The following is a 21,865-nucleotide window of genomic DNA, read 5'->3' on the forward strand; positions in this document are numbered from 1 at the left end:
GCTTTTGGTGTGGCACTCTGGGGAACAATGCCTTATTGACATGAGTTAAGCCACACAATGAGGACAAAACATTGGCGTTCCTGTTTTTGTTTACACTGCGAGAGTTCCCCTTGAAAGGAAAACACAGTGGAAACAGAAATGTATAATTGGAACTTTAGAGGCCTCTGACAGACAATATGACAAATAAGTGCTTAAATGTTTGCCTATGATAAGATGGAGAAGGCAGACAGAAAACCAGGTTAACTGGAGCAGTGAACCAACGTGCTGACGGAGAGAGAGAGAGCGAGAGAGAGAAAGGCAATGGCCACTAGGGGACAGCAGTAAGTCACAAACCAGAGTTGTGCGCTTCACAACTGCGAACAAAAGACTTTCTTTGTTGCGTTCTCAAATAATAAAAGAATTCCAAAATAGCTACTTGACTGCTTTACAAAAGATCTTGACAATGCATTTGCTCGTAATGCAGAGAAACAGCCTGACATTAACATAATCGTATGAAATGTAAACCGCAAGTAATATGGCCAACAAACAGAAGGAGAAAAAATAGTTTCCCCAATGGAATTAACACATCCCGTTAAAGTATACTTTACGTTATTTGCCTGATCACAACAATATCCAAATAAGCTTTTGCAAACTGGGATCATTTTTCTCTGTCCTCTATTCTTCTGAAAATGGCTTCTCGGCGCTTTCTATACTGTACTCTGAAAAAGCTATATTGTAAATGTGATTGAAATATTGTTGATCTGTCATTTCTGAAGCACAACTTTATACACCTATCACTTTTTAAAAGATGCTAGCGTAATACAAACCAAAATGTATTTCCCATCAGATTTACAGATAAATGTAATTTATTTTAATGCACCCATAAAAAAATCTTCAGAAAGCAATACACCAAGAGAAAAAAGAAAAACAAGAGCAGTCCCTCTTTTGCTGTAGGGACACATAAATAAATATGATGAATTATGAAATATCATATTCCCCTCTCTGTTTAATAAAATGTAAAAATAAATAAATAAAAACAAAAAAATAAATGTGCCAGAAAAGGCATTTTCTTTCAAATCAATTTTGTACGTTTTTGAAAATGAAAGTTCCCCGGTATCTGGGTTAACCATGAGAGTTAACACCTCCTTTTACCTCAACAGTAGATAAAACTGTCAAGAAAGACCCAGTGTTTCTGTGTCACTATAGCAACCGAGCACATACACTAAACATGCCTGCTACACCAGCAATTAAACCACAACAATATGCAGGGTTGACGTCCACAGTTATGCCCTGTGTTGGTTTCGCAATGATTCTCATGAATTAGTAAAGCCTTTTAATTGCACATTTATGGCACTCGAGACCACAAAAGATGTACTAAAAAGGTAGGAAAAACAGGGGCTCTTGTACACTAATAATACAATTATAGATAAATGAAGCCTTACGGATTTGCACCATGAAAGGCTGTTTGCCTCACCGCGGAAGAGAAATCAGGCTAAGAAATGCATACATTGCTGGTCATTAATAAAAATGAACAAATGTAAGCGGCATATAATTACGACATGTGATGAACTCTGACTGCAGAATTATTGTCTGCACTACCTGGTCTTACAAAACTGTAATCATGACTGTTTTATTTTAAAAGATTATTAAAATAATGGTATAACATTGTTGATAGATTTGATAATATTTGATTCCTATTATAGAACAATACAGTAAATGGCTCTTGCTTAAGACAGACTAAAAAAGGGCACTTTGTAGAGATTTGTAAGATGTATAATCCATGCTACATCCTAGACTAAGGACTCATTTAAACAATCCTATGTATTAGAAAATAAATTAATAAATAAAGTACATAAAATTTATAGTATTAAATAACTATTAATATTAAACATTTTCAGTCTGGTTCATTTTCTTGTTGCTATAAATGTACATAGGTTCCATTTAAATATGTCAGTTAAATAACTGCATTTGTATTTCCAATGGAATATTTCTATTATTGTTGTGGGGTGTGAAATTGAGCCAGTGACACGACAGTGCTATCAGTAAGAGTGTACAAACACAAACATATTTGTCATAGTTATTGACCTTTATCTTTCCTCTTTCTTGACAGCCTTCTCCAGTTATTGACAATACAAACACATGGGTCAAAGTATAACCTTTCATTCACCAAGCCATCTCTCCCCTCACTCACACCATTTGTTTAAATAAGACTTCAGACAATGGTGCTGTTCATTTCTGTCCTTTTTTCTTTCCTCCCAACCTCAAAAGATAATGTCATTAGACAGATACTATGGCTGCTATTGAACCGAGATACTGAGATATATCACAGGCTCAATACGATTTTGACGTTGTAGCATTATTTCAGTGTTGTTTCTCAATTTGTTTGCTTGCATTATCAGTAAGACCATAAATCTTATCTTGCTTTTCGAAGAAAAAAAATGAAAAGAAAGAAAAAGAACTCTTGCTTCTTCAGCTTGTCATTCCATGTGTACATTTAAATGTACAACTAGAACAGAAATGCTAGAGATTAGGGAGCACATTTAAATACCAACAAGGCATGACATGTACTATACTTAAATGCAATCAATTATTTCCGTAATTAAGTATCACAAGCCCTTGTTTACTATAACAAATAATGTGCTATTCATAAGAGGAAAACATTTTCTATTATTTTAGATTTGCACTGGGCTGAAGTCAGTCAAAAGGTAACTTTTGCTACAATATTTAATTTTCAGCAAAATTGTCATAAATGATTCTGCTCCACAATATTTACATACACATGCATAATAATGATTTGGGACAACTGACAGGCTTGTTCAGAGAATCTTCGCAGTTTGAGCGCCGTGAATCCTCCTGCATTTTAGCATGAGAAATAGCATACATAAAATATGTGGGTCGCCCAGTCAGACACACTCCGAGCACTTCAGAGATGAAAATTAAATTTTAAACAATCCGGGCCGATGTTTGGTGACCACGGTTAATCATCAAGAAACAAAGACATCAAACAATATTTGATAATGAGAAAAATGCCTCCAGGATATTGGGAATGGAGAGGGGAAAACAGCGTGCGCCGTGGATACAGAAGCAAGGCAGCTCAGCCACTGAATGCGTTTGCTCATTTGTAAATGGTCTCCTCTCACTGAAACATTACACAGATTTATGGAATTAAAAAGCCATTAAAAATGTTCTTTTAAAAGTTAATAACTGAATAATTAGAGTTCATTGCGGGCTCCGTGCATTTTTATCCTGTTTTAACTTAAATGCATCGCTGCTGAACTCTGAATTATTTTCAGCTTAACCTTGTTTGTGCTGGTGGAGTACGCTGCCTCCCATTTTCCACAAAAAATATGTGGACTCAAAAATAAGTGCACTCCAAGACTGGGTAAAATGAATTTCCTCTGGCATCCCCTTCCCCCTTACAGCCCAACAGCACAGGCCATACTTATTTTTATTGATTTTTTAAAATATCCAATGGCCAATATAATTCTCTCACAGATTATTTGCCCTGTTCTTTACACATGACAAGAAACACCTATAAACCATTGGAATATCATTAAATGCTAGCTGCATTCTGGGCTGATACTAGAATGCACAGCAGTCTCTGTGGTAACACTATTCCAAAACGTAAAAAAAATAAAACCATAGATATTTATGCTTATTTAAAAAAAAAAAAAAAAAACAAGAACAAAGCACAGCAACATAATATTATACACGTTTAATAAAAAGAGAGGAAAAAACATGTTTACAGCGGCGTAATTAGCGCTAAGCTGAAATCTGAGATCTGTGTGTGGGGGAGCCCCGTCCTTTTCACGGAGAGGGTATTACCAGGTTATCCGTGATTGACGCGATGCTAACAGGAGGAGATGCAGGAGGGATCCAGAACCCGGCCTAGCTGCATCATGTGCCACCGCCTCAGTCATGCAAATCGCACGAGTGCTGCCAGTTGACTAAGATTAATGAGGTTGTGCCACAGTCTTTGTTTCTCCGTGCAGCCGTTTAGTGTGAAATACAATCCAAAAACATTATCTATCCCCTATTAATCCCGTAAATTTGTTCGCACCATGCACGTTGTTTAGGGCAATTTACAACAGGGAAAACATACTGAGCACAATTGCATTTAATTACTTGCCTTCTAATTACATTCATTAAAGGCTAATAAAATAAATGAAAGAAACAGCTTTAAAAGCTTTGGCAAAACACATGTGTCTTGTCTTCCCCTGGTAAAATATGGATGCAGGATTTGCAGGGCAGCCATGCTCCCAGTGAGACGTTTCCAAAAGTAAGAATCTGATACCCTGCTAACACCAGTGCAGGCATTTCCTGGTTATGACCTGCTTCACAATAAGATACGGATTCTCAAGGCAGGAGTCCCTGACTCCCAGAAAATCGTTCTGTCCTGTAAAACAGTTATGACACTTGCAGTACATTTCTTTTTCTTTTTTTTTTAATCCAGAGCAAAACTGGTTCGTGCCATTTGTCATAATACGTTCTTACTACAAGGTGATTAATATTAAGGGAGAGAGAATAGTTCAATGTATGGGGGAGGAGGGGACTGTGTGATCAACTGCAAATAAGGGATGTGTCACAAAAGCCCATCTGAAACGTGGCTGGGTCCACTGCTGTTTCCCTACTGTATGTACATCCCTTAGACAATAGCCTCTCTCCACATAAAATGATACAGTTGTGAAGCAGAACCCAGACATGACCTGGGGAATTTATAGAGTTCTCTTAAAAACACACATTTTATAGCGTTAACCAGATGCTTATGCATACAATCAAATTTTATAGCGTTAACCAGATGCCTATGCATCCAATCAAATAAAAAATTCAATAACGCACACACAAATGACCAGACAAAAAAAAAAGAAATACACTAATACATATTTTCCAATTATTAAAAAAAATCTAATTTAGACAGGCTAAATATATTCAATGACAAATAAACTAGAATCTTGTGTATGAACCAGACTGCACAAAATGCACATACACTGTACTGTCCACATACAAATCTTTTACCTGAAGATAAACTAAAGGAAGGAAGATACCGTGAGTTCATATCTGAACATGATGAATTATTCATAAAGCTCTTTCTTTATGTTTCTTCACACATTTCTGTCATTATATATCACTTGAAAATCATTTTCATTTACTGCTTAATTGTACTGCATATGCACTTCTCTCTACACAGGGATAGTAGCCACGGTAGTTATGAGCCAAAAATAAAATGCAAATCTACGCAGGGCAAGAAAGGAAAGAAATGCCATTAGTATTGTAGTACTTAGAACTACAATGGAGTGCTGAGAGCACTGGAACAGAGATCAGTGTAGCCTCTCTCCAGTATCAGAGGGAGAGATCCTTTGTAAATTCATCTCCCACTGTGTGTAGGCTTCACAGCTGGTTAACAGCACAATATGTATTGCTGCCTTGTTTACACAGTGCGTTAAGGCACTTCACTTCACAGCCTGGGATCCCACCCTTTAAAACCGATTAAGTCACGCTGCTTCACAAACCCCGATCCCAACCTTTAATACATATTAAAGCACAGTGATTCACAAACCCCGATCCCAACCTTTAATACATATTAAAGCACAGTGATTCACAAACCACAGCCTCATCCTTTGAATACATACTAAAGCACACTGCTTCACATACCCCGACCCCAACCTTTAATACATATTAAACCATGCTGCTACACATACCCCGATCCCAACCTTTAATACATATTAAACCATGCTGCTACACATACCCCGATCCCAACCTTTAATACATATTAAACCACGCTGCTTCAAATACCCCGATCACAACCGTTAATACATATTAAAGCACACTGCTTCACAAACCCCGATCCCACCGTTCAATACTGATTAAACCACACTGCTTCACAATTCCCAGTAACACCCTTCAATATCGATTAACTCACACTGCTTCACAAAACCTGATATCACCCTTTCACTGTATAATGTACACATCACTGCACACACTGCTTCACAAACCATGATCCCTACCAGCCTTTCCACATTCCAGTCCAGAACTTTACTTGACTCTGGGAAAACAAAAGCTGATCCATACCATTCTGCACACTTGGTATAACTCAATACTCTCCTAGAACTTTTCCTAGAACACTATGGTGCTGACCAGCAGTTCTTCAAGTCCAATTTGCATATAATGTGCATGTTACGTTCCACCAACTGATCCAGATCTTACTGGATTTACAACTGGACGGGAGCAATAGCATCCTTGCTGGTATCCCTGCTATTGCTAAGCAACCCCATAACATCGCCAAGATCTCTGCCACCCAAAATTTCACCACATCCATTTGGAAAATTTCTTTAGATTTTAGGCCATCTTAGATTTGCATTATATTTTGGTTTATAGGTAATGTGGTATCTATGAGTGTAGGGAGGGTAAGGGTGATACAACATTGCAGAGGCACTAGAATTAAGCAGCGCATGTAAATGATTTCTAAGTATATATACAAAAACCTCACCCCTTCCTACACCCCTGCCTGTAGGCTGTGTTTCTGCTGCCCATCTGTCTGGCCCTCTCATCCAAGGCTTGAAGGCAAAGGATCACTTATATTGATCCCCGGGCCCATCAGATACAAAGTGAGCAGAAGTACCCAGTACCCATCACCCAGTAGCTTCACTGGCATGACCATCTAAAAGCCTCTGCACCTCCAACAGAGAAGAACAAATACAATTTTTGGAAGCTGCTTTTTTGAGTCATTCCGCTGACTCCAGTGTAAATACAAATGTTCGGTCAAACTAGCATTACACTCTACACAAAATTACACAAAACACATATGCACAGAAATGACTACAGCAGGGAAGCAACTATAGAGCTTTTGTCGTTCAAAAAAAATCTATCTGGAATAAGTTTAAAAGTACATTGTTTAAAATAAGGTTTAATTTACAAAAGGAGAGTATATTTAAATATGATGCTAACCAGCTGCTCGAGTCTCTATTTGAGTGTCTGTGCATGTACAGCATATTTGCGTTGATTGATTTAGAATAGTTTACATTTGCTTTCCTGCATTCCTGGACAATGAATTTTGACACTGCGGCTTGTGCCTCTTCTGTCTGTTTACTTCACAAGGAAACTCAAACGATGCTCGAGTTGCACACCGCTGGCCGCGGAGAACTCTCCGGACTACACTCATTCAGGATCAACTGGCATGTCACACGGGCCTGATTTCCTGAGTCAACGGTGTCATTGCTCATAGTTGACTAGATATACACAGACCTTAAGGAGTCATCTCTTTAAATGGTGGATTCTGCCAACTTGGATCTGTCCTGAAACTGTAGTAATGGACTTAGCCTCTTGAGACTGTACAACTGAATCAGTTCTTTACTGTAAACAGACCACTGGTTGCTTTGGATTGTATTGCAAGCTTCAGAGCAATTCAAGTGGCTCAATTCACAGATAATTTATTATTAATCAGACTATTCATTCACTCACAACTTTTTGTCCTTTTTGTTTAAAATGTACTGTTTCGTGCTTTAGTTTCTTATGAAATGCATTCCTTAGCTTAAATAAATGTTTGTTGTAATATCAAAACTGCATTTTTTATACTGTGTGTATGTGTTGAAAACATACGTGTGTTGTCAGATTACCAGTTAAAATGATGGTTTGAACTAAAAGATCAAACCCAATGTTTTTAACCAAGACCACTGTGACATAAGCTTCAATTCAAATTTTGTTCTTAACAGCTTTCCCGTATTTCAGTTACAGGATGCTTCTGAAAAACATAGTCTGTTTGGGAAACATAACTATTACTGCTGACAGTCTTAACACTTGCCACAGAGTAATTATACAACAGCACCATAGTATTCATTATTGATCTGAAGTGGGGTTTTATGACAAACTAGCCTTGGGAGAGAAAACAGTAAACACTTAAAATGCTGTTTAGTTAACAACATTACTGACTTTTTTTTCATTTGATTAAAATTTTTTAAATGAAAATAAAATTGATTATGTAAATGTGCTGCGAAACATCAAAATACTGTATTTATAAGACTGCTTAAGAAATCTTCACACCTAATACACTACACTTCAGTAAAATAAAGCTAAATATTGACAGTATAACATTAACGTGGATGATCAGTAAGCAGTGCAGTGTGCTTGCATACATTTAGCTCGCAATCTCACTCTACAAAGGTTAACAAACATATTTCACTGTTTGATCGTGATACTGTAAAAAAGCAAATTCCCTCAGGACATCTTCAATTATGTACTAGCCTTAAACTCCTCTGCTTCTATAAGGTTTATTAGGACTGTCTACAGTATCCTTATCTGAAAATCCATTAAAATCCTCCAGCCGTGGGTTCTTAGAGCATAAACATGCCAAACTTTCAAGAGCTGAGATGAAGGTAAATTGCCATAACATATTAAAAAAAATAATGCCATGTCACTGTACCAAACCTGTTACACTTTCTCAAGAGCCAAGATCTGCGGCAAAGTGCACCTGGACCTATAATAATCCAAATACCCTTTTTGAAAGAGTGAAGATTGCTAATCTGATCCATATGGTGACTCCTCTCACATTCCTGTTGTGTGGGTTTAGCAACTGGAGAAGGCACTAGGCTTGATGTCAGAAAGCTAAAAGAAACCACTTTGCCGTAATGTCTGCAATGCCATCCAGGGCTCACTGCTTCCGTTCCCAGTCCCCTTAAATCATCTTTTAGCGGCAAAAGAGGATTAAGGGGGCGGTGGGGTGGCTGCTGATGTCCGACAATGCCAAGAAATAATGCCCATGTGCCGCTCTTGCAGTAAGTGTGTAAATAGTGTCTTAAGAATTGCTTTGCTCTTACCGGTTTGACAGATGTGGATCCTTGTTGTTGAGCATGAAGCCTTCTGCCTTAGATATTCGTTCACAACTTTTTATTCTGCAAAATTAAAATTAAAATTATCTTTCTTGCCAGACCATGATAGGCTTTTTTAAAAATTCAATGACACAAGACAGCTTCCGGCGTGTAAAAAATAAGCTGCAAAGGCCATATTGTGTGATTGCATCACGTGTTTTCACAGCTGACATCACATTGTGCTACATTATTAGCCAGTTTAAATGTTCTAAACGCCAGAAAAATTCTGCACTCAATGAAACATTTATTTAGCTAGCGCCTCCCAATTTCTTGTCACTAAATTAGCTTTCCATTTCATATTGTTACAACAACGCTGTCTACAAGTTCCACAAAATATTTTTATTTCATATTTTATTTAATATATTTGTATATGTATGTGGACGTGCACTAGCTACGTGATATATGTTAACACTCCGTCACCAGCTGTGTAACCAGTTTGACAGTTAGCAATAGGTTCATTGCAGGTTGTAGGTTCAAGGTGATGTATTGTAGGACTGTACGTCCAATCGCGTCTGTAAATCTCTACGGTGCTTGGTAACGGTTAAATAAATGCAGAAGTGGTGTAGCAAGACCCGAAAATGTATAGCTACCACAAATACCTTGCTGAGCCACACTCGAATGAACGTGTCATCACTGCTGATACATCTCTCGAAAAGCAATGGAAAGACAGGCTCCACGAAGCTAGTTATATTCTGCATACGCATACCTTAGGTTTAAAGTGTTATACGCACGAAATTGCTGCTGTACAACTGTTATCAAAGCCAGCACTAACTTATTTTGCGCATTTATTTTATCGTAATATAGCAGTGAATTTGAATTAAGCCCTTGTTTTGAGAAGGGCTGACACGCTTATCAACAATGTTGATAAAATTCAAGCATGGTCTGTTCACTGTTGTTGTCACAACCTCAGCTCTTTAGCACTCACACTTTACCTATTCTTCCATTTCGCGCCATGCATGCATACTTCTGACCACGGTGTTGATACGGTCCATGAAGTGTGAGCACAGAACAGCTCATCCACCTATCCACTTCCACCATACTCAGATTCTGCAGTTCAGACCAATAAAACGTGCGCTCTTATTGACGTATATGATTCAACTTGGCCGCGGGAAGCATTCAGGAAGTAACTTTTTTCTCCAGCAGGACATTGGCAGCTTCAATGTGAACATGTCGTTTGGAGGTTAACTTGGAAAAATAGTGAGCTATTTAAAGTTGACGTACACTTATCATATATCAGTTAAAAGTGGGGTGTTTTATTTTTTTAATAAACGCAAGCTAGTGTTCCTGGCTTGATATTTTAGTAGGATTAGCTAGTTAGCTAACGTTAGCCAGCTGGTGCTGTCCTCAGCAAGCAGCTGTTTTTCTTAGTGTTAGCTAGCTGGCTTTCTAACTGCATTGAAACTTTTACATTTACGAACGCGTTTTAACTTGAGTGATGCGGAAGAATGATCGAATGGCTTAAAGTAAGCTCTGCTAGGAATATAACTCAAGCTGTCATGAAGTAGACAGATTAATTTCGAGATCATTTCTAAGGTAACCATTCGAACCTGGCTATAGCTCGTTGGCAGCAGGTTGTTCCCTACACCTGACTATCTGCGTTACGCTATTTGATGTGACGCCTTTACTTATCGTACAATTTAAAACATTATTTCAGTAAGTAGTTATAACAATGAAGCTTTCTCGAGCAGAATATAAAACCATAGCAAAATTCACGGAACAACTCAGACCCACACGCCAGTGTATGAAAATGCTGAAGGACAGATTTCCCAGGTAAGGTACCGCTCTGAATTTAATTATTTTAGGAATCTGTATGAAACGTTCGAACAGATTGATGCACATTATGTTTTATTCCATTTATATCACACTACTAAATATGCATGCTTGCAAAGCGTAATGCAAACCTATGCTGTCAAAAGTAGATTCTGGCTATTGTCTAATTTCCACCAGCGACAACGTGAACTAGAGCTGGCGATAGGTCTGCCACGCTAAAGTAAAAGCTAGATATTGTCCCTTACCAAACGTCACACCTCAAGTGTCAAGTCGCCGTTATACCATCGATTACAGAACCCTGCCCCCCCCCCCCCCCCACCCCCCGCCCATTGGTGGACACCGCAAACTAATTCATTGTGCAAAAACAAACAAATGCTTCAATAAAACATGTTCTAGTCCTTAACTTCTTGAGAAGAATGTCACGTATGCGAGTCATTTAAGTACTGTGGAACTGACAAAAGCAGGAATCCTACAAAATACGAAATTATGTCATAAAGGAGGATGACTGTCCGCGAGATAGCAGTGGAGAGAAGTTCCTGGAAATGTAATGTTGTCCCAATCGTTATGTTCCCCGGTTTAAAATAAATGCAGGAACAAGTCCAACAGATATGGCAATTTTTTAAAGTTTGTTTTTCAGTTTTGTCATAGCCAATATTTTCTCAGTCACCGAGATGCAGAAAAAGTATACACAAGAAACCAACCAGAGGATGTGTTTGGAAAAGCTTATCTTTCACCATTTAGGCCTATAAGTTGCAGGTGTAATTATGCAGGTGTTTAGTCTTATGCACACATGCTTTCATGAAGCACTCCAGCACAGGGATTGACTGAAAAGCTTTTGGCCGAATGCAGTAGGCTATCTGTTATAAACATTGCCTGTTTCAAATGCTTTCTGTTAAAAAAATTCTGATGCAGAATAAGAGAGATAAAAGTAGTCATTCTGTTTTTAAATGCGGATAGGTTGTTTTTTCTTTTAGTATTGGCCTGTTTTGCATTTTGGTACTGCCGAGGAGCCTGGTAATTTTGAATCTCCCTAATTGTGTTTTACCTATTGGTCGGGATATGATGATCTTTCTCCATTTGTTTATCTTTTTGTTCATGGATGCATGCAATGGGGGGTGTGTTTTAAGAATATCAGCCGGGTTATTAGTCCTCTTTCCATTTCTTTTTATTTCTCGATATCATGCTTTATTAGATGTAACACCTGTAATCCCCCAAAGGCCACAAGGACATTATTCCTTTGGAGGTCACTGAAAACATGGCCTGAATCGGGAGCTTCCTGCTTCTATTGTACTCTAATCACTGCTGGAATAAGGTACTGTATTCCTCAGGGGGAAGGAGCCTACCTTGAGCATTTGCTCTTCTTAGCGTCAGCATTTTTCTAGCATAGCTTATCAGCTGAGCGTGTCTTCCCTAAGCATTGCTGTGCTATCCCCCTGCCACATCTCTGAACACACACCCCTTCCCCAGTTACTGTATCTTATCTCCTGTTTTATCTTCTGGGCAATTCTCCATGTTTGTGATTTATTTAGTATTAAATATTATCACCACTTCATGAATACCTTCAAGATCACTTTTTTTTAAATTGCAAGAAAGTGAAATCTGTATTCCTGTAGATTATTAATATTTTTCCTCTGGCTTGGGATGGCAGTTGGCCTAGTGTTCCAGACTCAAAAGCATGAATAAAAATTAAAAAAAAAAAAAACATTTCCTCCTTTGTGTTTGAACACATTGTTTCAATATTTTGTGGAACAAGATTTAACATGGTTTCACTGTTATCAACCAACACCAATGATTTTGAATCATTCATATGAGCTGCGGTGATGTGTTCTGGTATAGTTTGCTGTTAATATCATTTCCTCATTGTACTCTGGCTCAGTAAGGTTAGATCTAATCCTGGATCTTGTCGAAGGTCTGACAGACGGCATGGCCGTGGTGTTTTCACAGCCTGCGAAATTATTCTGCTTGTCCAATCAGCTGAGGGGGCTCTGGAGGGTTAGTGATTGGAATGGCAGGAAATCAGGCTCTCAAGACATAACGTATTGACTAGGCCATCCATCATCTCTTAGCATCCGCTGAGGCAGGGAGGCCTCGCCCCCCCCACCCCCCCGCCCGCGTGCGGCCGCCCTGCGATTGGGTAAATACTTGGGAGAGGCGCTCGCACGGGCGGGGGAAAAGTACGGCTGTCCTTCATCTGCCTCCTGAACAGGGTCCTGCTGGGAGGCCGGGGCCCACAGCCGCTCATCAGTAACCCCCCTACCATCTCCCTCCCCCGTCACGGACAGCAGTGCTGTCCACCAGCCTCCTCCCCGGCCCAAACGCATCTTTAATGCGGGCCCCGGCGCACTTAATGAAAGAAAAGGCAGAGTCCCAATATAAACCGCCCCTCTCCAACAGTGTTTCGCTGGCCATCCTGTGCCTCCACTGGCTGTGAGTGGGGGAGTGGACGGGGCCCTGAAATTCTACCCCTTTAGGGTCTGTGTCCATGTAATCTTTGAGCCTTACAGTGCACATGCACCTTTTTTGGCCTTTGGTTTTGTATCAGACCTAAAGATGCGTGTGTGTGTTTGTCATTGCTAATTTGGTGTAAAGTAGTTTTTGCCATTCAACTGTATGTCAGGTACTTGAGTTGCTGTGGTCAACCACTGTACTCCAAGGAAAAGTGTGGGTTCTGCTCAAATATGCATTAAACTCACAAAATGGCCTTTTCTATGGGTTAAAAATGACTTTAGTTTCTCTCTCAATTCTAACATGAGAAGCCAACATCTTTTAATGTGGCATTATGCATGTTGGTCCAATGATCAGTTAATTTGAGAACTGCCACATTCTGTATTTGTTCCATTTTTTACAGTGTCTTTATCCTCCCCAGATTGTCTGCAATTGAAATATTACCTTTATTGCCCTCTGTGGAAGTTTTTGACTTGAAAGAAAATATTTGAATTCAGTCCTCTGAGTCTTTTGTAAAACCTCCATCCAGTTTGTTTTATCTAATCTTATGCAGGCATATTAACAGAAAGAAAAGCTATTAAAAAACATAGTTTGTGCAGTAGGTTGGCAAAGACCAATAATTTCACACTTTAAAAAGTAATTAACTCAATAAGAAACCATTGGGGAATTGGCACACACCGCATCCATCAATACTCACAATGCTGTCCCCTTGCATGTCATGGGTTCTCAAACTGTTTCTTTTGGGGATCGTTTTTTAAGAATAAATTCGGTTTTGGGGTGAGGGTGTGTGGAGAATTCTGATTGGTAATTTAAAGCTAATTTCCATCAGATGTCTGTCGGTCTCCTTATTTGGGCGTGTGACGGGGAGGGGGGGCAGGTGGGGGGGATGCGCGGCCCCTCATCTGTAACGGCCGCGTAACACAGATGTTGGGGAGTCATCTGTCAGCCATGCCTCTCCTCCGGAGCCGCGGCGTTCTGCGGGGAAAAGAATTCGACACAGCGCTGTCACGTTCGCCCCTTTCACAATTGAATAACATGCAAATGCGGCGCGCCCTCCTGCCTAGCGCTAGCGTCCTGCCCAGTGTCTGCGCCCGCCACAATGGGGGGAACAGAATGGCGGCGGCCCGCGCGGGAGGATGTGACACAAGTCCCATGGCTTCGGACATTAGAATTGGAAATTGTCTGCTCGGCGGAGACTGCCCGGCTCCCGGCTGCAGCGGGGACCCAATCCCCGGCGGGCCTTTGTCCCCGGAGAGGCCTCTTTGGCCTTTTGCGCACCCTATGAATGAATTTGGATGTAATGATTACTCCCTCCTTAAAATGCCATTCGGTTCATTTTGCATATGGCTCCTGAGCGGAGCTGGGGAAGGGCTGCAGCAGAGGAGGGGATGTGGGGGGTGGGGGGGGAGGCTGTGGGCGCGGCAGATGCTTTTGTTTTGGACGCGACTAAAAGGAAAAAGCGGGAGCGGCCGGGCCCCCGCGTCCCCGGCGCACGGTCCCCGAGCGTTTCTGAAACGCCTCTAATGTGCAGTTTTCATCAGCGTCGAGGCGGGGTACAATATGGTGCCTGCAGCTCGCTGGGGAATATGAATGTTGATTAAGCATGCGCTCATGCCTTTGAAATTCAGAAGAAGTGTCAGAATAATGGATGTTGAGCAAATGTCAAGCATTTGTTAATTTCTCTGTTATTTGGGGTTTATCTACCATGATCTGTGGAGTAAACCAGAGCCGGGCTGTTGTGGCATGTGCCATTGATATGCTGATGAGTTGGCAGCAGACACTTTGTTTTTAATGGTAATATTCAAACCGGGCATGAAGAGGAGGGCCGCTCATTGATTATTTATTGCGGTTCTGGTGCTTATTGCATATTACATGGCAGTTAAACCACGGATGCCGTATTATCTGTTAACTAACTTTGGTGAGCTTATGCTGGGAAGAAGGGTTCGGCCTTCATTTCACACAGGAAAGGAAGCAAATTAGATTTTTATTTACCTAATTGTCCGGTGATGAGTTTTCTCTTTGAATGTAAGTGCTTGAGTTTACTTCGTACATATTACTAAAAATACTATATACGGAGAGTAGGCTACATCTTACATTTAGGACTAAATTAATAACTAAAGAACTACAATAATACCTTGTATAAAATAATTTGCTAAACATTGGCGAAAACTGGTGTTTACCAAAAAAGGCATTTATTTTGTTCAAATTGTCTGTACATTGATTTCAAATATTGGGATGTGTTATCTGAAGTCACTGGTTGCATTTAGGGTTAGGGTTAGGGTTAGGCTGGGCTAGATATCGGTGGGATTGATGAGGCTATTTCGGCCATAGGCGAATAAGTACTATCACCAGGATAGTGGCTTCCCATTCAACACATCACCAGCGTACAATAGATTATTACTGTGGAATACGCCTTTGCATTATTCCATTTACAGGCATGTGAAAGAATTGTTTATTCATCAAGTCTATATGGACATGTCTGGGCAGAATACAAAGGTGGATTTTATGGTGATGATGACCGTGGTGATGGTTTGCTAAGGAAGCAGTCCTAATGATTGTGAGGGTCATGTGGGGTTTAAAAGGAACTGAGACCAAGGTTCTCACACACAGTTGAAGGTTAAGGACGTTCTTGGCAAAGGTTACTGTGGTGTATGCTAGATACTGTGCTAGATGTGATCACAGTAATGTTGTCCATTTTATTTCAGCTAGACTTGTAATGTGCTGCTCTGCTGCTTGTTCATGCCTTTCTTTGTTGTCTTTTGCTATGGATTTTTGTTTTCTATTGTACGTGTGTGTTTTAATGCCTAATGAAAATACCATATTGGTTTAAAGGCTACGTCTTTGTTAACCGACATGCTAAGAAACATCTGTCCAAAGAGTGCGTTGAATGGCTAGCAGGTTCCTTTATCTTGGCACGGCTCTTTAAAACAGTTATTTCTCCACCTTCTGTTGAGTCACAGAGCAGTTCACGCACGCATCGCGGCGCTGAATGATTTACTTCCGACGGTCCGGCTTCGACGCTAGTTTCGTAATCCATAGATGTTCTTCCTCTCACGGCTCATAAAGAACCATTCAGTTCTGCTGGCTTTGTCATCCAGATGTGGATCCAGAGGCAAACGGACAAAGTGCTGAAATTTGACTGGTCTGGAAGCAGCTTTTTTTTTTTTTTTTTCTTTTTCTTTCTCCCAGAGAGAAGGGAGTGGCTTTTGTCCAAGGCCAATATTTTATTGGCGATCTAAAAGGTCTTAAGAACACACTGTCAGGGCTGAAATGGCACCAAAAGAATACAGCTTCCAGTGTTTACCTAACCATTCCACCACTTCTGTTAGTTATGAAGGCACTCTCATTCAAAAGTATGGCAGACAGTAATGGCAACCTTTACTGAGAAGTAAAAAAAAGAAGTACACAAGGCTTCACTGAATACATGCTACATCAATCAGAATATATTTACGGTGAAAAATGCATACATGGTCAATAAAGCTCAAATGCTCAGGCTGCCATTGAAAATACAGTCCTAGCTTTGGCTGAAGATGTTCCAGTGAAAATGGTCTTTTGAAAGAGCTCTCTTCTTTGCTGCTGTAGCGCAGCTGTCGTCTGCATGCTGCGGTTTAAGCGGTGCACCGCAGGCCGCAGCTCTCTGCAGCCCGCGCAGACGCTAGCCGGTGTCCGCTCTGGCTTGCGTGCGGCCTGCGTTTGGCCTGTGCGGCGTGCTCGTGCGGACGCCTTCCGTCCCTGGTGAGCACCCTTCCTCGGCTCGAGGCTCAAACTGAAGCTCAGGCTTGGCGGGTGGAAGTGGCGGGCGAGCGAGCTAACGGCTGCGCTGTGCTGTGCAGTCTGGGATGCAGGGAGGCTAACGGCAGAGCTGGAACGCTTTCCGCGGTCAGAGGGAGAGAGACAAAGAGGGAGACAGAGAGGGGGGGACTCTTTGCAACTTCCGTTAGGCTCAACTTCTGAATAATTACCTGGAAACCTGATGTAAACTACTTTGATGAACTACTTTACTAACCAAATCAAAATAGTGTTTCCTATAGAGTGATTTTTCCTATTGAGTTTAGGGATTTTCAACTCATGCTTACATCATGGAAAACCCATGCTTACAGCATTGAAAACGACACCATACTCTCCTTAGATGTTATTCAGGATTCTAAGAAGCTTCAAGATGGTGGCTGCAGCAGAATTAGTGTTGTCAACACACTGGCAAAAGACTATTTCAGATTACCTCAGCTGTTGATTGTGAACAACTATGGTCTGAACTCAATGCGGTTTATGGTTAAAATATATAGCATCACACTACCTGTGCCCTGGTCCTTTACATGCAAAGCGTTTGGGGAATAGGAAATTATAACATGGTTAACGCTTAACAAACGCTTACCCAGACAACAGGAAACAACACTGAAATCCATTTGCTAGCGAAGAGAACGCTAAACTGAAAGAAAAGAATGAGTCCACATGAATGAAGGAAAATGGCCTGTGTGTCGGAGAGAGAGCAGGACAGTGGAGCAGCAATGCCGGGGCTCGTAGCCCGAGGAACTGTTTGCATACTGGAATCAATTGCAGAAGGGGAATGGAACAAATTGCCCAGAATGGAACAAGTAGCACAGACATGCTGCAGGGAGGAAGCGGTCGGTCAGCGCGATGCATTTCCCTGCCAGACCAGGGGACATTTGTTTTCCGAGACGGATAATTGAAGCCTCCTTTTGTGTTTCCTCCAGAACGTTTGCACAGATGCAGCGATAGTTATAATGTATCAATAGCAACTTGAGACGTAATAACTGTAACGTGTTTTGTCAAGGATTGGGGGGGCGAGCGTCCACACCTCTCATTGTGGATTATTATTAAAGTGAGGTTTTTGTCACAGATGTCGTCGATCCCACCATTTTTTTTTTTAGCATTTTGGAAGAAGGTCGGTGACTTAGGAGCTCAAACAATCGGGTTTAGAAGATTATAATGATGAAGGGAACTCTTTTCTCCGCTCTGTATTTTCTGTGTGATATCACGCGCTCGTGTAGACGCAGCACGCCGCTCCTGGTCTGTGCCCGTCAGTGATGTGCTGCCAGACTGCAGGCGGGGGTGTCCTGCTAAAAGTTTCATTGCGCTGCTCACGGGAATAGTCCTAGCCAGCGGGTACAAAGTCTGCTCAGTCACAGTGTACTGCAGGATAATGTCATTTTGTCAGTTTAGCATTTTCTTTTTTCTACATTTAAAAAAAAAATTTTTTTTGCATTGCCTTCAACAAATGGCATTTTTGATAGTTTTGTTTATTTTACAAGCTGAAACCACATTTATTCACTGGCTAAACATTGGCATTTCAAGAGATTCTGGTTAACAGTACAGGACAGGTGCCATTGCTGTCGGGGACCGAGGAGGGCTTTGATCTTCCGCTGAACGTCTAATCAATTTCTCCCGATACTTTGAATGTTTGTGTTGCATTTATATTTAAATGTGTTCACGATGTACCCCGAATTGTGTGAAACCGCATTACATGTTTGCCTTTCTCCGACGTGTGTGTAGCCCACATAATCCCTGTGACTTTCACCGAAATGTCAGTGTTAAAGTGTTCATTATGGTGGAATTATCATGCCTCCTGCGAGATTGGGGAAACAAAAGGGCGGATTGCGGCACTCTTTTTGTTGACGATTTGTAATTCGTGAGCATCTGAAAGCGCGCTCTCCTTTATGTGGTAAGGCTTTGATTCCGGTCGTCGTGTGTGGAGGGAAAATGTGGAGCGGTTTTCCAGTGAATGCACGTCCTGCCTGTTCAATGGAAGGCCTGACGGTAAATTAAAACGGAGTGTAGATGTTTTTGAAAAACATGCATTTCATTGTAACTATGCAGTTCAGAGGTCCATGTTTATTTTTGGAATGTCACAATATATTAAAATTCTACATTAAGCACCCTATGGGTTTTTTTTTTTTTGGTTTGTTAGAATATGGTGGGGAAACAGATGTTGGGCTTCTCTTATCAGCATGTATAATTAGACAGATTTGCATATGTCTACTATTTTACCGAATTATATTGAGTGCAGCAAATTTCTTTCTTTTTTTTTTCATGTCAAGATACCAGAAATGCTAAATTGGTTAATGCAACAAGACTATTCTCCTTCTGGGAGAAGACTAATACTTCTTGTTTCATATTGTTTTTTAAAATTAATGAATAATTAAAAAAAAAAATTTTTACACACAATTTTAAACTTAAATGCTGGAACTGCTGTTTTCGAATGACGAGCGTTGTGTATTAGAAATATTACGGTAGTGTGCCTGTTTTAGCTCATCCTGACCCTGATAAGCCGCTGCTGCTATCAAAACGCTGACATTATAACTTCATTCTTTGAAACCCCTTCAAAGTCATTAGTAAAAATTTGATATGCCTCAGTTAGCTCGATGCCCCGAAGAGCCTAGTTACGCACCACTTTCTGCATGTAACTCCTCCAAATGCTAAGTACTGCTGCAGCATATGATTCCCATGCCATTAGCCAGGTGGCTTTCATTCGGTAAATTACTGCTATTTTTTATAATTAATTATTTGTAAATAGTACATTTTAAAAAATAATAGCCCGTAAGAATCTCTAAAAAGCGTAGATTTTAACTGAATTAGAGATGCTATCTGATCATATTACGCTTTCAGTTTTTGAAATACTCTTTCAGTGTTGTATGTACTATTTATTGGACAGTTTGGCCTTTCTGTAATTTAAAATCCTGTTCTCTTTGCGCCTGAAAATAACTGTTTGTCATGCATTCGGTTGGCAAAATAAAATCATATTTCCTGTATGCAAACTAAATTAAAAGGGCAGTAGTGTCAAAACAATACAATAAAACAGAACACTTTTATTGTCCCCAAGGGGGGGAAACTTTTCTAATGGCATTCACAAAATATAAGAGCACAGTGATATGGCAGTGCTGCCATTTGCAATTTACAAGTTGGTCTAAAGTGTTTTTTACCACTATGCACTGAGTTCATTATTGACTACACTATTTACTGTACCACATTTGTTCAAAGGAAAACCTTTTTTTTTTTGTGTGTGCAGGTTTCTCTTTTGGTAATCCAGGTCAGTGCATTGTTTGAGTTTTAATCCTCTGATCATCTTTCATAGTTGTCGTTATATCTGCGTTATGACAGCCGTGTGTCCATCCAGCGGAACTCCTTCATGCTCTTAGCTGATGTCGCAACCGTGCACCAGCAATGGCAGCTTATTTTTGGCCACCATTTTCTCAGTTTCTCTCCCAAAACCTTACTTGGTCATTTGCAGCTGTAGGCCTGTCCTATTATGATAGAATCTTGTGCAAATACAGCTGTCCTAGGACAAGCACACTTTCTTCTTTGAAACCCATGAAGTCGTCTGGTTGGTCTTATCACATTCCACGATGGCCGTGGAAGACCCTGCAGCTGGTGCAGCTGTCGCGTACATCCAGTTAACCAGAGGGGGCGCTGTTTAGCAGTGAGGTTAAAGGTGGAACAGGCTAGGGGTGTTATACTCAGACTTGGATATTTACCTTCCACCCATTTAAAATTAAAGATGTGTGTGATGGGATGTGTAGGGATGGAAGACCATCATCTCGGTGTAGTTCAAACTCACATCTTCAGCATAACCGTATTTTCATTGATCTGGTCGTCCTGCCCGTTTGGACGGCGCGAGTTTGAACGCGGCTGCGTTCACGGTCGGCCGTCATCTCGCTCTCCCGTAACGCAGAACGAAAGGGTTAACGCCCATGTGATCGCCCTGACAGACGAATCTCAGGGACGTCCCTCTTATTTTTTATTTGCCAATGTCACGGGAGTAACGGGGGCGCGGTGTTCACCCCACGAGCCTCATCAGGCCCTGTTAAACCTTAGGGGGGCGATGGGGGCCGGGAGGGGGGAGATGACTGCGGCCTCTATTTACTTAGCAGGGCGTGAAATAACATGCCTTTATCAGCCCAGTATTTACTGATCCAATCAGGGCCCAGGTCAGTTTAGGTAGCACGTATTGTAATTCACTGGTCCCTGGAAGGCAAGGAATTTGATCCAAGATAAGGAACGGATAAGACTGGTGATGAAACTGGAATATTTCCCTTTTTGTCGCTTCTTTTTATTTTTTATTCTTTTTTAAATAAAGCAATATTGTCAAATGAGTGACGGTCGAATTTTTTGTAATACCTGTATGAAATTAACATGGTGTTGCGGTAAACTGGTGTATCATGTCACTGTTATCCGTTTCACCCTGTTCTTTAGTCTAGCAAAATAAGCCTGTATTATCCGTGTGGATGCGTGTGCAATTTTAAATTGTATGATGATAATTTTGCAGTATGGTTACAGGGTAACAGTATTGGAATTGAGCTGAAATGGGCTTTGCAGATGGGCGGCGATGGGAGTGGTCTCAGTTCGTTCGCGCATTATCTCGAAAAGCCTGAAAAGCTGTGTTACTGCGGGGCTGCACCGCGAGTGAAAATGTTTCATCCGTAATGCTACTGCCTGAGCTACTGGGAGATCAGACTGTCATTGTAGGGCACTGTGCATTGCTCCATATTTTAGCATGAATTGAACGTAGTGCACCCTGGAGAGTACAGGTTGAATATACATTAATGTAAAGCCCGCAATAACTTACTGTTAATGTCTATTCAATGGAAAAGGACATTATACGATACTGCTGTGGTGTAAAACCTTGACATACCCTATAAAACTATGACAACCCCTTGGATTGTATCCAGTTGTGGAGCTACCTCTTTTCTGCCCTGTTAAACTGCTTTAAAAATTTGTTGTATGATTATGTCTTGTTTTTAAACGTCCCTTTAAACCTGCTAGTTTTCTGAGCATTGTAATTATTCGTGCGAGGT

At 40.7% G+C, this 21,865-nt stretch overlaps 1 protein-coding gene and 1 long non-coding RNA gene across 9 annotated transcripts in view; one reads left to right on the forward strand and one right to left on the reverse strand.

Annotated features, from left to right (window-relative positions):
- LOC135247815 (uncharacterized) overlaps positions 1 to 9,025 on the reverse strand; it is a 46,627-nt gene extending 37,602 nt beyond the window's left edge. Inside the window, exon 1 of one of the 3 annotated variants that reach the window (XR_010328309.1) lies at positions 8,790 to 9,023. This is a non-coding gene — a long non-coding RNA (uncharacterized LOC135247815). Of the gene's footprint in view, positions 1 to 8,789 lie in introns of all 3 variants that reach the window. The other 2 variants (XR_010328308.1, XR_010328310.1) reach the window with 2 other exon arrangements.
- Positions 9,026 to 9,923: 898 nt separating this feature from the next.
- Positions 9,924 to 21,865, forward strand: part of cdin1 (CDAN1 interacting nuclease 1) — a 63,012-nt gene continuing 51,070 nt past the window's right edge. For 2 of the 6 annotated variants that reach the window (XM_064321683.1, XM_064321675.1), the window contains exon 1: positions 9,926 to 10,610. In XM_064321683.1, the coding sequence (XP_064177753.1) occupies positions 10,510 to 10,610 (101 nt within the window). In that variant the 5' untranslated portion in view covers positions 9,926 to 10,509. Of the gene's footprint in view, positions 10,611 to 21,865 lie in introns of all 6 variants that reach the window. The other 4 variants (XM_064321657.1, XM_064321694.1, XM_064321649.1 and 1 more) reach the window with 3 other exon arrangements.

This window comes from Anguilla rostrata, chromosome 1 (genome assembly GCF_018555375.3).
Source record: "Anguilla rostrata isolate EN2019 chromosome 1, ASM1855537v3, whole genome shotgun sequence".
Classification (NCBI taxonomy): Eukaryota; Metazoa; Chordata; class Actinopteri; order Anguilliformes; family Anguillidae; genus Anguilla; species Anguilla rostrata.